General features: G+C 48.0%; 1 protein-coding gene across 1 annotated transcript in view; it reads left to right on the top strand.

Moving 5' to 3' along the window:
* Positions 1–9,037, top strand: part of PSKH1 (protein serine kinase H1) — a 32,321-nt gene extending 23,284 nt beyond the window's left edge. Inside the window, exon 3 of the mRNA XM_009894455.1 lies at positions 8,720–9,037. Coding sequence (XP_009892757.1) covers positions 8,720–9,037 — 318 coding nt within the window. The remainder of the gene's footprint in view (positions 1–8,719) is intronic.
* Positions 9,038–13,652: the final 4,615 nt, after the last annotated feature.

The following is a 13,652-nucleotide window of genomic DNA, read 5'->3' as shown; positions in this document are numbered from 1 at the left end:
CGAGGCGGAGGGAAGTAACATAGAAACCTGAATATAATAGAAATATTTTGAAGAACTAGTGTCCAACAGGAAAATGGATCAGAAACACCTTCGCCACGTATTTTAATGTAAAAACAAGTAAAAAGACAGAGTAAAAAATTGGTCTTGGTAGCTTGTTTGCAGTGTAGGTTTTGGTGACCACTTGGCAGTGATGTGCACTGCCATCACAGGTAGAGTAAAATTCAGGGGGCTCTGCCCTGGTTATCGAAAATCAGCCCTGAAAGCGTCTCAGCCTGTGGAGTGCTGGCTCCCACCCCCTCCTCGGTGCGGTTTTTCTGGGCGAGAGAAGGCTCACGCTGGTAACCCAGCTCAGTGTTTTCTTTCAGACTGGCCATGTTGGGAGCTCTCTGCCAGCATCCGCCAGGTCCACGCTCGCTTTGGCTGTAAGGGAACGAGGTGGGTTGGTTGTTGAAAGCGGAGAACAACACGTTTGTTTGTTCCCCGCATGCCGGCGTGGACGGCGCCTCAATAGCTTTTGTGCTGATGTGAATAACAAGCAGGGGTGGTGATGGGATTTAATCACAGCGGGCCCAGCGCTGCACGCAACCACCTCGCCTAAGTGACGCTCAGAGGAGGATTTCTTGCTTTTCCTCCTCCTCCAGACTCCGAGCCTGAGTCTGAATAAAATATAGTGCACTTAAGAGCTCTTTAAGGCATTGTAAACGAGGCCACTTTCCCCCCGGGTTTACTGTCTAGCAGGGCTGAAGTTGCAGATCGGGGATGCGCCTGGTGTTTTACGCAGCTTAGAAGTTCAGGAGATGCTTTTGTAGGAAATGCTGGGGCATCTCGCAAGCAGCAGCCGTCATTCCTGAGGGGCCAGAGCTGTAAATCTCCACTGTGGGAGTTTCTGCTGTTGTCATTAAGGCTGTAAGACAGACTGTGGCACAGGTTTCGTGCTTGGTTGAAGTGCTGCTAATTCTGGACTCTGTCAGTCGCTCACTTGAGCTGATGGAGCTGCTTCTGCAGCCATCCGGTGAATCACGCCACGGAGCAGTGGCTGAAAACCCCAGCAGAAAAAACTCACAGAAGCTCCCTGATTTGGCTTGCTTTGGTTGCACAAGCCAAACCGTCTGTGCTGGCACGATGGAGATAGCAGCATCAAAATGGGAATGAACATTGAGAAGATGGTGTGCTCATCTTCGGTGGCATGGAGCTTAATAGCGATAAGGGCACGATATGAAGGTGGTCCCTCTGACCAAGTGGATGTGTTCAACCCAGTCTGTTGGGGCAGGCTCATTCCCAATGAATCTTTTTTTGTCTTGTAAAACTTTAAAGTAGCCGCCTGATGGTTTTCTGTAGGTGAGTGTGCCGGTACCCATGTGCTGCTGTAAGGCTCCTCACGCTCCTTGGTGCTTTGAAGCTTCTCCAGACTCTTCCTAGGAATCAGTGAGGCTGGGATACAGTATTTTTGACCTAAGAGTGATCTTTTGCAGCTGTGATAACATGCTTTGTGCTTCATGTTTTTGTAAAGACTGACTGGCAAGGGAAGTTCAGGCCTTTGCAGTTCTGGGTGTCACTCACCTTCCCCAAAACATCATCTTTAGAGCTCATGTCAGTTCTCCTGAAAACAACATGTAACTTGGGTAGGAATCGGGAAATCAATATGTATTTTTCCTTCAGTGGGTACTGCCAAGACTAAAAGCAAAGCATAGAAGTCAGATGACTGCTGCTTCTTTTATTTGCACAGGACTAACCAGAAGATCCCTTTTTGGTTTTGTGTCTCTAGGGAAAATGTCAAGGAGCTTCAAAGTGTGTGTGTGTGTGTGTGTGTGTAGGCTTGCGCACCAAGTGCTGCGCCGTGGAGTCGAGGAGACCTCTCGCCTGGCTAGGGAGGAGCTGCTGTTAGCTTGGAGAATGGTGTAGTCAGGCTCAAGCAGGTTACCTGTCAGAAATGAGTCTGTCTGAAGTTTGCCTGGTTGCCATCTCAGACTTCATTCACGGTTTCACCAGGCAAGGGAAGCACGGTGAGACTTTGGAGTTTGAGGATCGGAGTGACCCTATGCCACTTGAGTGACCCTATGGTGGTCCTTTAGGTTATCTACAAAGGTGCGGGGTGATGAAGGGTGTCACCTGGGCCTGGAGGGATGCAAGGGGACAGGCACTCTGACGAGGAGGGAATTTTGCCAATAACTACAGTTCTCAGATAGATGACGTCCATATACTTCTTTACAGCCTGTCTTCCTTCCCCTCTTCCTGAGAGGCCTCTTGGACCTCTTGGATTCAGCTGTTGAATAGGATAACTCTGCATGAAAGGCAGAAGTGAGGAACGGATGACTGCAGAGCTCATCTCAAAGATCACGAGTTACTAATTGCTGGTTTTCCGTTTCAAATATCCTCACAGTCACCAGAGCAAGTTCAGCAGTCTTTCCTGCCTCCCAGGGATCTCCACGCACCTGAAGGTTTGTGCTAGTTAGTAGGTAGGATGTGGTTTTGTTGAGATTTTTTTTTTTTCTTTTTAATTTAAGGATCCTTTTACAGCTTACGGTAGTACTAGGCTTTACTGCATCTCATCTCTTCTGATCTCGGAAGCCCGGCAGTCCTCCTCCTGCCTGGTGAACAGAGCACCTTAGAGCTCTGGTCCTGTAAGTACGAGCTGGTAGGTCTTCACCAGTGCTTCTTGATGATCGAATAAAGGAGAGCAAAACGATGGCAAGACATCCTCCTTCACGCTCTGCTGAGCCTGCACACCAAAGTAAAGATGTGCTGCTGTTTCCTTTGGTTGATGTGGGGACCCTTGTTATTTCTGCATTAGGGTGAGCTATTCAGATATACTTACTGCAGCTCTTCTGCTCAATTTTTTATATTTTTTTAATTCTGCTGGTTCATGTGTTTAGCCACTCTGCTAAATTCTGGAGTTAGAGACATTACTTTCCACAGGATGTTCAGTCCTTCGATGTGAGGGCCAGTAGTCTCCGGTGTTAAATTAGTCTGTATCCAGCGTTTGTCTCATGAGAAATGAGGTTTGTGAAACAGATGCTGCACCGGCTATCCCAGACAGAGGACGTGATTGCAGCTGTTTGAAAAGCTGGTCACCTGTAGGAGGTCTCTGCTGGCATTCAGCAAGTACTGCTGAGGTTCTGCTGGGAATATGACTGTTTTACCTTTGTTTTAAAATATGTAGAAAGACACCAGAACTACTGTCGTACCTTTCCCTTCTGGAGGAATGCAGTCTAACAGAGTGAACGCCGCAGAAGTTATGCTCAAACTGCATTACATTTGAAATCGGTTCATAGGGAACAGGACTGCAAAGTGAACAAGGGTTGGTGGCTTCTCTTCATTTTTCTGCCACAAGGGAGAGGAATTTGTCATTGCAGCAGTGAGATTACAGGCAGAGCTATCTGATGGGGTTTAGCCGATGCAATGTTTCATGGCCACTGGGTGGGAGCATTTTCCTCCCAAGCCATTCTCTGCTTCTCCTTAGAAGAGCAGAATCTCCTCTAGATCACTTCAGTCCTGTCGTGTGAGTGCACCTCGTGTCCTGCGCTCATGTCCTTCTTTGCGGTCCCCAAACACACCAGTGTCGACCTTCCGCAGCTCTTACACAAACGCTGCTGCCTTGCGGTGTTCATCAGGAGTGATCCTGGGGTTTTGCTAAGTTAAAACTGCTGTTTTGCCAACTGGCGCAAGGTTTCTGGAGAGTGGATGCATTTCTCCAGGGACTGGGGTTGAGGATTGCTAAATTTGTCCCACTCAGTGCTTCAGTAGAACGTAGCCTTACCTATTTTTAAAGAAAAAGCTTCAGTGTGAAGTAAAACCAAAGATGCGTACGGTGCAGCAAATGAAACCTCCGGCTGTGTAAACAGATCAATAAACTGATTTGTGTTTGCTGACCGGAAGAAAAAACTAATTGCAAGTACTCCATACTCAATGTTTGTGGTGAAACTAGAGTAATTGGGATAATGAGAAATCCAATTTGCTTTTGTTTGGAGTTTATTCTTCTTTAGGTTTCATTAAACTGGACTGTGCAACGCACAAGGCTCTCAAGGCTAAGGCTGGTGGTGTATTCACAGTTTCTAGGTCTTCAGACTGGTATGTTCTTCAGGGATTTCTTCAAATTCTAAATTATTGCTTTTGCCATCCTTTAATATGACTTAAAACAATTGAAGTAATCTTGTTCCCGGTGTTGAAAGGCTCGTTTCATCTGCCAGAATCTCCTGCTCTGTGTTGGGCAGCCATCGGTTGTCCAACGTCTGAATACATCTGAATGACACCGATAGCTCTCAGGTTCCAGATGTGTGCAGTTACTAACATCTGCTAGAGGAAACGGGGCTTTCCTGTGTGTCCTGAAGATGTGTTTCCAAGAAAAAATCTTGTTGTGTCAGTCCTTGAGTATTTTTCATTTGAGTGCATCTCTTTGGATTTAAGTAGAAGAGAGAGGATGGAGATCATGGCGTGACTGTATCTCCATGAGGGACAATGTTCAGAGAGGTAAAAGATTTTAGACAGATGGGAAGAAATACCGTAGGAAAAACAGCAAGGTTGGAATTGTGCGAGTATGTTTTCTCCATTTGAGTGGAGAAAAGCTGTTTCAATCTAAGTCATCTCGATTGCTGGGAACAGTAATGAAGATGGTAATAAAGAGTTCTTAAAATGTTGTCATTGCAAGGAGAATAGAATTGTCACCAGCATATGCTATCACTTTGAGTTAAAGTCGGTAAATTGGAGAGGCATATTCTTGGCTTGGACGTCTCATTAGCATTATTTGGAGAGTGGAAAGTGAGTCCTTGATGAAGGGAACCGAGTGGGGTGAGCTCTCGTCCTGCGAGGAGGAGGAGGAGGAGGAGGAAAGAAGTGATTGGAGGTTAATGGGGTGTAGACAGGTAATGATGAATTGGTGATTTTAACTGTACAAATAGCAGATAAATGAGTCTTAAAAAAAAAAAAAAAGCTACAGAAAATAGTTTTTTAAAAGTTTTTGAAGGTCAGCCTGGTAAGAGTGGAGGCAAAACCTCTTGTTGCTGGGTTTTGTTTCGATCTGTCTGTCTGTAGAAGAGAGAGGAGAACCCAAAGGTCGCCTGTAACGGGAGATCCGGAGTTTAAAAGGCAGGTGATGTGTGACCTGCCAATTGACATACGGTACGACCCTGGTGTTATCTGAGATCGTGCCAATAAAGACTAAACCCTGCAAGTTGATTCCCTTTGCTGTCATTTTACAAAGGAAGCACCTTATCCAGAAGCCTGGTAGGAAATCTGTGGGCTCGAAGGGAGATTTATGTCTCCCTGTGGCAGAGGCAGATTTGGCTTTTTGGTTCTGTTGTAAATAGCATAAAGGCTGAGCTCTCCGAAGGGTCCAGAGTTCTGCAGAACAGACCAGTGCGTTCCATTGCAATCAGAACCTTTATTGTGGTTTTTGCTACATTTGTAAAGATTTTTTTTTCTATTTAATTTATCCTCTTTATAAACGAACACTTTAATGAGTCTCTGATCAAAGATTGCCCCTGTTCTATTCTGCCAAGTGTCTGCTTTTTCTTCTTCTGTTGTCAAGATGCGTTTCATCAGCTAAGAAAAAGTGACTTAAGGCAGGTCATGACAAACTAATTATATTTGAAAGCAGTAGATGGAAAAGTTTGAATTTTAAGAGGGTTTTTTTTTTTGTTAACTGATTTTGTTCTTGAAACGGGGCGGGGGAAGGAGTGGATTTTGGATGCGGTTTCAAAGCACAGAAGTGGCGTCTGATCCGCAGGAGGAGGCTGTGCTTCCTTCCTGAGCCCTCTGGCTCTGAGTAGTTCCATTTCCATCCTGAATACGTTCAGGAACATTTATAGTTTTTTATTCATGTACCGGTATTGTCTTTATATCATGTAGTTAGTATCATTTTCACTCTCTTCTCTTGCATAGTTATTACCAGTGATCATATATCCCACTTTAGCTAAGCTGAGTAAGCCCAGGCTGTTTTAGTTATCGCTTGTAAAATAAGACTTTCTGTCCCCTGACCATCCTAGCAGCCGGTTCCTTAGCTAGAGCTTGTGTTCATCTCTCTCGGCCACACCACCGACTGTCCGTGGTCGGGGGCTGGCAGCAGGGCTGTAGCTCTCGGAGCATCCTGCCTTTCATTACGAAATCCTCCTGGGGATTAACTCTCTTGCTGGTGCCTTTGAGGCTTCTGAAAGAGAAAATTGCTTTCAGGAGCAATAAGTTGAGGAGCTGAAAAGAATCAGGACGTACCTTTTTTTTTTTTTCTTTTTTAGACCTTTTGCACAAGAAGGGCATTATATCTGACTGTACAGTTGGCGGACCCCGAATTTTAAAATAGCTGGGCTCTTTTCTTCCTCACCAAACGAAGAGAGGAATGAAAGACACAGCACAGCAGCCTTTTTCTTTTTGAACCACACGTGCTGTTTCCACTCAGTTACACGTATGTGTTTGTACATGACCTTAATTACTGTATCGAAATCTTTGCTTCATTGCATGAATCTGCTCAGTCTGGTTGGGTTTTTTTTTTTAATACCAACTTGGGATGTGGCCTCCAGCTACTTGAAAAATTCAATATTGGTGGTTTCAGGAGGGGTGAGACCCACACAACACCCACTGATTGCAGAAACCTTGCCTGGGTCCATTCGACACTTGGGGTTTTTATGCTGACCACGCTGCCGCCTCTACTCCGCGCTCACAGCGGATTTTGCCACGGTTTTCTTCCTAGCTTTGTCCACAGCCCAACCTTCACCTTGTGCTAAAGGAAATGTTCTCACGTTAGGGCGAATATGGTATTTTGTCAGAAATGAAACGATTCCAGCGCACGTGGCTGTGGGCGTTTGTCTCGTTGTAACTTGTTATGGCTGTACTTCTCTGTATTGCAGGGCTATAGGAGGAATTAATTATAGGAGTAATTAATTATTTGGGGTTTGCTTCTTCAAAACTAGTATTTCGTAAAAAAATTCTTTCCTCTTTCTTCTTTCCTTGGTAAGCGTTCCTGAAAGTTCCTTATGTGTAACATTTCTATATATTTACAACATTTTATGGGGTTGTTTCCAGTTGGGTTGGGTTGGGTGTTCCAGGGTTGACCAGTAGCAGCATCCGTCTTCTGGATTTCCACCTGGGAGCGAGACCTGGGAGAGAGTACCACGGCAGAAAAATCTCCCTACTCTTGGTTTCAGGGTTGATGCAGAGGTCCGTGCTTGCTCACTAGATGAAGGGTCAGAAGAGTAGCAGCGGTCTGGGGTCAGGATCTGTCCTCTGTGAGGAATACAGCTCGCATCCTTAATGGCTTTGTCGGATACAGAGCACTTGGATTGAGGAGGGTCTTCAACAAGATACAGTTACTGTTCTTTTTGTAATAGCTGTATGATTTTGGAAGATGACGTGAGAAGATGAGGCAGGAGACCTCAGGGCCAGCAGCTGGAGTGGGACGTAGGTCTGGGAACGTAGGTCTGTGTTTGCCCACGATTCGGCAACTGGAGCAAGCGCAGGCGTGCAAGCGTGTGACTGCTGGTGAAGATGGAGCCGAACAAGGGGGTGAAGGGACCTGGAAGCTGGGGGTGTCTCTGTGTGTGTGTGTCTCTAAGGACAAGGACAAGACAGCAGGAGGATCTGGTGACCAGGGGGACCAGGGAAGTCCCAGCCAGCTGCTGGAGACTTGGTTGAGTCTGGGGATTAACCTGAGGCCACGTTTGTGTGTGTGATGTGTAACATTTCTATATATTTACAACATTTTATGGGGTTGTTTCCAGTTGGGTTGGGTTGGGTGTTCCAGGGTTGACCAGTAGCAGCATCCGTCTTCTGGATTTCCACCTGGGAGTGAGACCTGGGAGAGAGTACCACGGCAGAAAAATCTCCCTACTCTTGGTTTCAGGGTTGATGCAGAGGTCCGTGCTTGCTCACTAGATGAAGGGTCAGAAGAGTAGCAGCGGTCTGGGGTCAGGATCTGTCCTCTGTGAGGAATACAGCTCGCATCCTTAATGGCTTTGTCGGATACAGAGCACTTGGATTGAGGAGGGTCTTCAACAAGATACAGTTACTGTTCTTTTTGTAATAGCTGTATGATTTTGGAAGATGACGTGAGAAGATGAGGCAGGAGACCTCAGGGCCAGCAGCTGGAGTGGGACGTAGGTCTGGGAACCTGTGTTTGCCCACGATTCGGCAACTGGAGCAAGCGCGGGCGTGCAAGCGTGTGACTGCTGGTGAACATGGAGCCGGACAAGGGGGTGAAGGGACCTGGAAGCTGGGGGTGTCTGTGTGTGTGTGTCTCTAAGGACAAGGACAAGACAGCAGGAGGATCTGGTGACCAGGGGGACCAGGGAAGTCCCAGCCAGCTGCTGGAGACTTGGTTGAGTCTGGGGATTAACCTGAGGCCACGTTTGTGTGTGTGTGTGTGTGTGTGTGTGTGTGTGTGTGTGTGTGTAGGAGTCTGTGGGCTTGAGGCACGTGGGAAGACTGGGATCCAGGGTCGGCTACTGGGCAGGCTGAGCGCCTGAGCCCCACTGCTGGATGGATCCACGCTGCACCTAATGTACGTGTAGACTTTTGCCACTAATTCAGCTTCTCCCCCTGACAGTCTGTTAAGTAATTGTGTCCTGTTCTCCTTGGGCAGATGCTGTTGGTTACAATTTGGAGGATTTGAGGATGAAAGAGAAAATGAGAGAAGCAGAATGCCCCGAAGCACCTTTTGGGGATGGGAGGAATTAATTAACCAGTGAAGCTGTGCTGGGCTGTTTCATTCTAATCATCTCTTTTTGTGTTTCAGCCCTGGCCCAGTGTGTCCAACCTGGCCAAGGATTTCATCGATCGTCTACTCACGGTGGACCCCAGTGACAGAATGACAGCCCTCCAGGCCCTGAAGCACCCGTGGGTGGTCAGCATGGCAGCTTCTTCCTCCATGAAGAACCTACACCGTTCCATCTCGCAAAACCTTCTCAAGAGGGCTTCTTCCCGCTGCCAGAGCACCAAGTCCGCGCAGTCCACCCGCTCCAGCCGTTCCACCAAATCCAACAAGCCGCGGCGGGTTCGGGAACGGGAGCTGCGTGAGCTCAACCTGCGATACCAGCAGCAGTACACTGGCTGAGCACTGGGCTGGGACCTGCCGGGCGTCTTTCCAGATGTCTTCTCTGCGGCGTAGGTGTGCGGCACCCTTTGCTGCGCCCTCACTCAGCGAGGAACATCCAGGTTCCTCCCTCCCTCCCTTCCTCCAGGTGTCCTTCCCCATCCACGAGGAGGTGTCCCCTCGTGCGGAGGAAAGGGAATCGCGTGGTGGCCATCCCATCCTGCGACCTGTGCCGTGGGGTCTCACGTAGGAAACGGGGGAGCCCTTGTGGGCTCAGAGCACAGCTCAGAGCCTCAAGTAGTACACAAATTAAGGAGCCACGTGGGGAGAAGAGCTCTTTCTGTAGCCCAGGAGCTTGGTTGTTCATAGTTATTTATTAATTCCAGAGCGTTACGTTTCTCTCACTTGCATATGAAAAAAAAAAAAGAAGAAATCACTTTTATGTGTATGTACGCGCACGTACGTGTGTGCGCATACACATGTGGGTGTGTGTATGTATTTAAAAATTATATATACACAACTTTTGAGCTGGTTTAGTCAGACTCTGTGGTGCCTTTGCAGTGAAGCTGGTATGAATCACATGCAGTTAGAAGTAGGATAGCTCTGACTCACCACCGGCGTGCTGCCCACCAGCTCCTCGTTGAAGAGATGCCAGACAGCAGTTTTCCGTGATGACTGGGAAGCTGCGAGGTTTCCCCCAAGGGCTGCCATCCGCCTGATGACGTCAAGGGTTTACTCAAGCTGTTCGAGAGCAGCCGGGCAAAATTGACAACCAGGCTGAAGTGCTGCGGGCTCGGAGCTGGAGTCCGCTTCCTTTGATCCAGACTGGCTGGGTGCTCCTAATGGAGGGGTGGGAAGAGGATCATCTTCCTGCAGGAAATTCGTGGTATGCAGAGAGATGTCTTTGGCAAGGCAGGTTTTTGGGGGATTCCTTGCAGTCCCCCTTGAATTATCCTTCCCCTATTTGCAGCAAGACTAGTGCCTACCGTGCAGGTTTTGTTGTTCTTGTGGCCCTGTCATGTCTGTGAGCTGTTACACGTTTCACGCCCTTCAGACTTAGTGTTGCCGACCATGATGCTTCACCAAAACTTCAGTGGTTTCAGGGATTTGCTCCCTGGCTGCAGATTTTATGGGGCTCCCCTGCTTTGCGTGCCTGTTCTGCCCCGCTACTGCCATACCTCCTCTGGCACAGTGAAGCGGCAGTGGGAGCTCTTGGCATGGCCGCAAATGGCTCCGTAGCATCAGGGTTGGGGCTTGAGTAGTGGAGGTCCGTTCCTGGAGTGTCGGGAGTGATACGATGCCCTGGAGACGTTGCACAAACACCTTAGAGCTGTTAGGTGTGACTTGAATCCAACAGGAAAAAAGCTGCCTTTCGGGTTTCCTTGTGCTGGATGGGAGACGTGGGGCCCTCTTGTGAAGGACCTCTTGGGGATGGTGGGTGCTGTAGAGCTGCTCTTTGTGCCAAGCCTGCTGAGATACCTTCCCAACTAGTTAAAGCAGCAAAGCGGGGCTGATGCCACAGTCTCAGGGTGGATTCGGCCTCTTGTGGTAGCAGAGACGAGATCTGCGGTGAAGGAGAATGCTGGGGTTTGAAACTTTTCAGGCGAGGCCATAAGGTTAGTGTCATGCTGTGCACTTGGGAAGTGTTAGCTTAGCTCTGGGCCGGAGATGCTGATTGCGCAAGCTCAAGGGGCTGGCGAGCATGGCCTTCCCACCTGGGATTGATGCCCGTGCTGCTGTGTTTTAGTGTCAGCAAGGTTTTAAGTGGTGGGTCGCATCTCCAGGGAGCTCGAACTCTACTGGCCGAAGCTCCTTTGTGGTCAGCAAACAGCAAAGCGGCTCAGTTTCAGTGGGAGAAGACTGCGTTTTCTGTGCTTAAGGAAAAGAAAAAAGGGAATTTGTAGGGCTGTGCTTCCCACCCCGCAGCGGGGATGGGCCGTAACCACTGTGAGCACAGCTTGGTGTGCCCAAGCATGCGTTTGGGAATGCACCAGAAGAAGCCTGAGCACAGCCAGTGCGTGTAGCAGGGGTCAATTCTAAATCCTTTGTGTGGTTTTACATATTATTTTGAAAGCTCCAGATCCTTTGCAGGCTGCCCTTTCTCTGAGTGCTCATCGTACCAGATCACACACAGTCTTTCTTCCATCAGCATTAACAGATACTGCAGAATTACCAAAAATTGGGGTTTTTCGGCTCTGTGGACTGCAAAGAAAAAAGGTTTCTTCTGTTACCTTTTCACATAGTCTTCCCTGGTTCCTTACCATGAACTATAAACTCGATGTGATTTCTGACAGAGCAGGCGGTTTGCCACATTTTGCTTCACAAACGGTTCAGTGCTGCTCACATTACTGCAAACAGCTCTTCAAAAGCAGCAGCCACTCCGAGAGAAGCATCAACTGGAAAATTGGTCTTCCCCTGTACGTTAAGAGATTGGAGGATGCTATCTCAGAGGGCTTCTGGTTCTGAGCTGTCACTTGGAAGAGTCTTCTGCATGTTTGGAGCATCACACCCAGGCACTGTGATCTCTTCTCCCTCCTGGGTGCTCTCACGGCCCTCCCCGGATTATCTTGCATGTTTATCCTTAAAACAGGTATTTTGCCTACACAAGGAGGTCAAACTGATGAACTGAGCCAATACCTCTTGAACCCGAGACCCTTTCCTTTAACCACTAGACGACCAAAATGCACCGATGTTGTGCAGATGTCTGTTCCTTCGTGCTTTCCCTTGTAGGGGCTAAACGAAGGTGGTGAGAAGGTGAGGACCTTGAGCTCTGGTCTGAGCAAGCTCGTTTCTCCACCAAGCAGAACAAGGAGCTTCTCATCTGTGACAATTTGTGCTTTATTGCTTGTCAGCAATGGGTTTTTCAGCTGGAGAAGTTCAAAGTGAGGTCATTCGTGGTGACTTTGGGGGTGGAATATGTTCTGGGAAGCAAGATGTTGCTATTTAGGTTCCTGGCACTGTCACTTTTCTGCGGGGAGTTGGGAGGATCCCTCACGTGCCCGAGCACTCTTTGGGGTGGGGAGGTGTGGTGCTCAGGCATCCCGCTGGCAGGAAATTGCACGAAAGAGGACCAAGTCCATCCCATAAGGGGCTTTGGCTTTTCTAGAAAACAGAACTCTGATTCTCTTCACGAATGCAGTGTTTTCCCATTTGCCTGGAAAAATCAGTGTAACCATGGGGAAAATCTTCATAGGCTTTCCTTCCATCGTTTGATTATAACACTCTTGGCTGAATCCCTCTTCTTTTTCTATATTCAGTATTTGCAGGAACTCAGACGATAACATGTGTGGGCAGACAAGAGACTAGCAGAGCTCCTCCCATGTCCCTTAGACCCCCTCGCTGATCTTTCTGTTTCCGCTCTGGCTGGAAAACTGCGATGGTCCGAATGCTACGTTGCAAAGTCCAGCTCAAAACAATTCCTCGGGCGCTTTTATCCGTGTGGTTGGGGCACATTTTCAGCTGGGTCTGGCAGAGCGCTGTGATTTTGAGCAGTAGTTCAGGTGCCTTCAATCTGTCCTCTTAAGAAGCTCTTCACTGTGAATTATCTTGATCATCTGTCTTCGTACGTATTCCACAGGAGCATCTCAGCTCTCGGTTTATCTCAAGTCTCAGGAGTTTACACTTTTCAGGAGTGCCTTGTTTGGGGATTTTAGAAGCTAAAATCTCTGAAGTGGCTTTTCTTTTGTTTGATTTTTAAATCATTTTCTTTGGCTCTTAATGGTGGCTCTTAATTTGTCTTGCAGAGTTGTTTGGGGTTTTTTTTTTTTTTTTTTCAAGGATTCCTCTGGTACTGGATTAGCTGGGGAGAGCACAGCGCAGGTAACACGCGTGTTCCAGGCTATCGCCGCGTTAGCTTTATATTAGCTGGCACACAAATCTCTGTAGAGGAGTGCTTTTGTTTTCTGTACTTCTGTTCATACAATGAAAACGAAGCTGGAATGACACCTAGTGGCAAATTGCAGTGTGTCTTTGTCCCAAGTACAGCCCTCTTCTGGTTACCTCCCCACTCTTTCAGGGTGAGATGCGCTTTACAAAGAGGAATCTGGGTTTGGTGTGCTGAGTGATGGTCCTGGACCACATCTGCAGTCCCAGATGCCCAACAGCTTTCTCCGCCTGCCCCGTTTTCTCCTGTGCTGATCCCAAAGACCAGCATTTTTAGCCCACACAGGGATGAGCAGGGGTCCAAGTGCACCCGCTGGAAGGGATGCTGTGTGCCGGGGAGATGATGTGTGTGGCAACCCCCCCCAGATCTAAAGGAGGTGCTCACCCTCACCCTGCTTTGGGGAGACATCTTTGGGGACACTAGGAGAAAGTGAAGACTGAAGATGCTCAGGCTGGAAGCAGTAGGTTTGGGACTTTCTCCCATTGTGAGACAGGATGGAGCAGCTCAGGGTGTTGCTTCCCAGCGTATTCTGTTTCAGGGAAACGCTGTTTTAAGGAGTAAAGGGAATTACGGTTGTTTTGTCTTTTGGAACTTAGCGGTACTGTGTAAAACAATCCCATCGTTTTGTCCTGGGAGTTTGGCTGCTCTCTTGGGGGGACACCATTACAGCTTCAAAGAACGTGGCCTTCTTGATTTTTTTTTTTTTTTTTTTTTTTTGGGGCTTTGGGAAATGAATGTGAAAAGGTTTTTCAG

The sequence above is a fragment of the Charadrius vociferus genome, unplaced genomic scaffold (assembly GCF_000708025.1).
Source record: "Charadrius vociferus isolate BGI_N301 unplaced genomic scaffold, ASM70802v2 scaffold621, whole genome shotgun sequence".
Lineage (NCBI taxonomy): Eukaryota > Metazoa > Chordata > Aves > Charadriiformes > Charadriidae > Charadrius > Charadrius vociferus.
The sequence above is the reverse complement of the archived record's forward strand: the minus strand, read 5'-3'. Positions and strand labels throughout refer to the sequence as shown.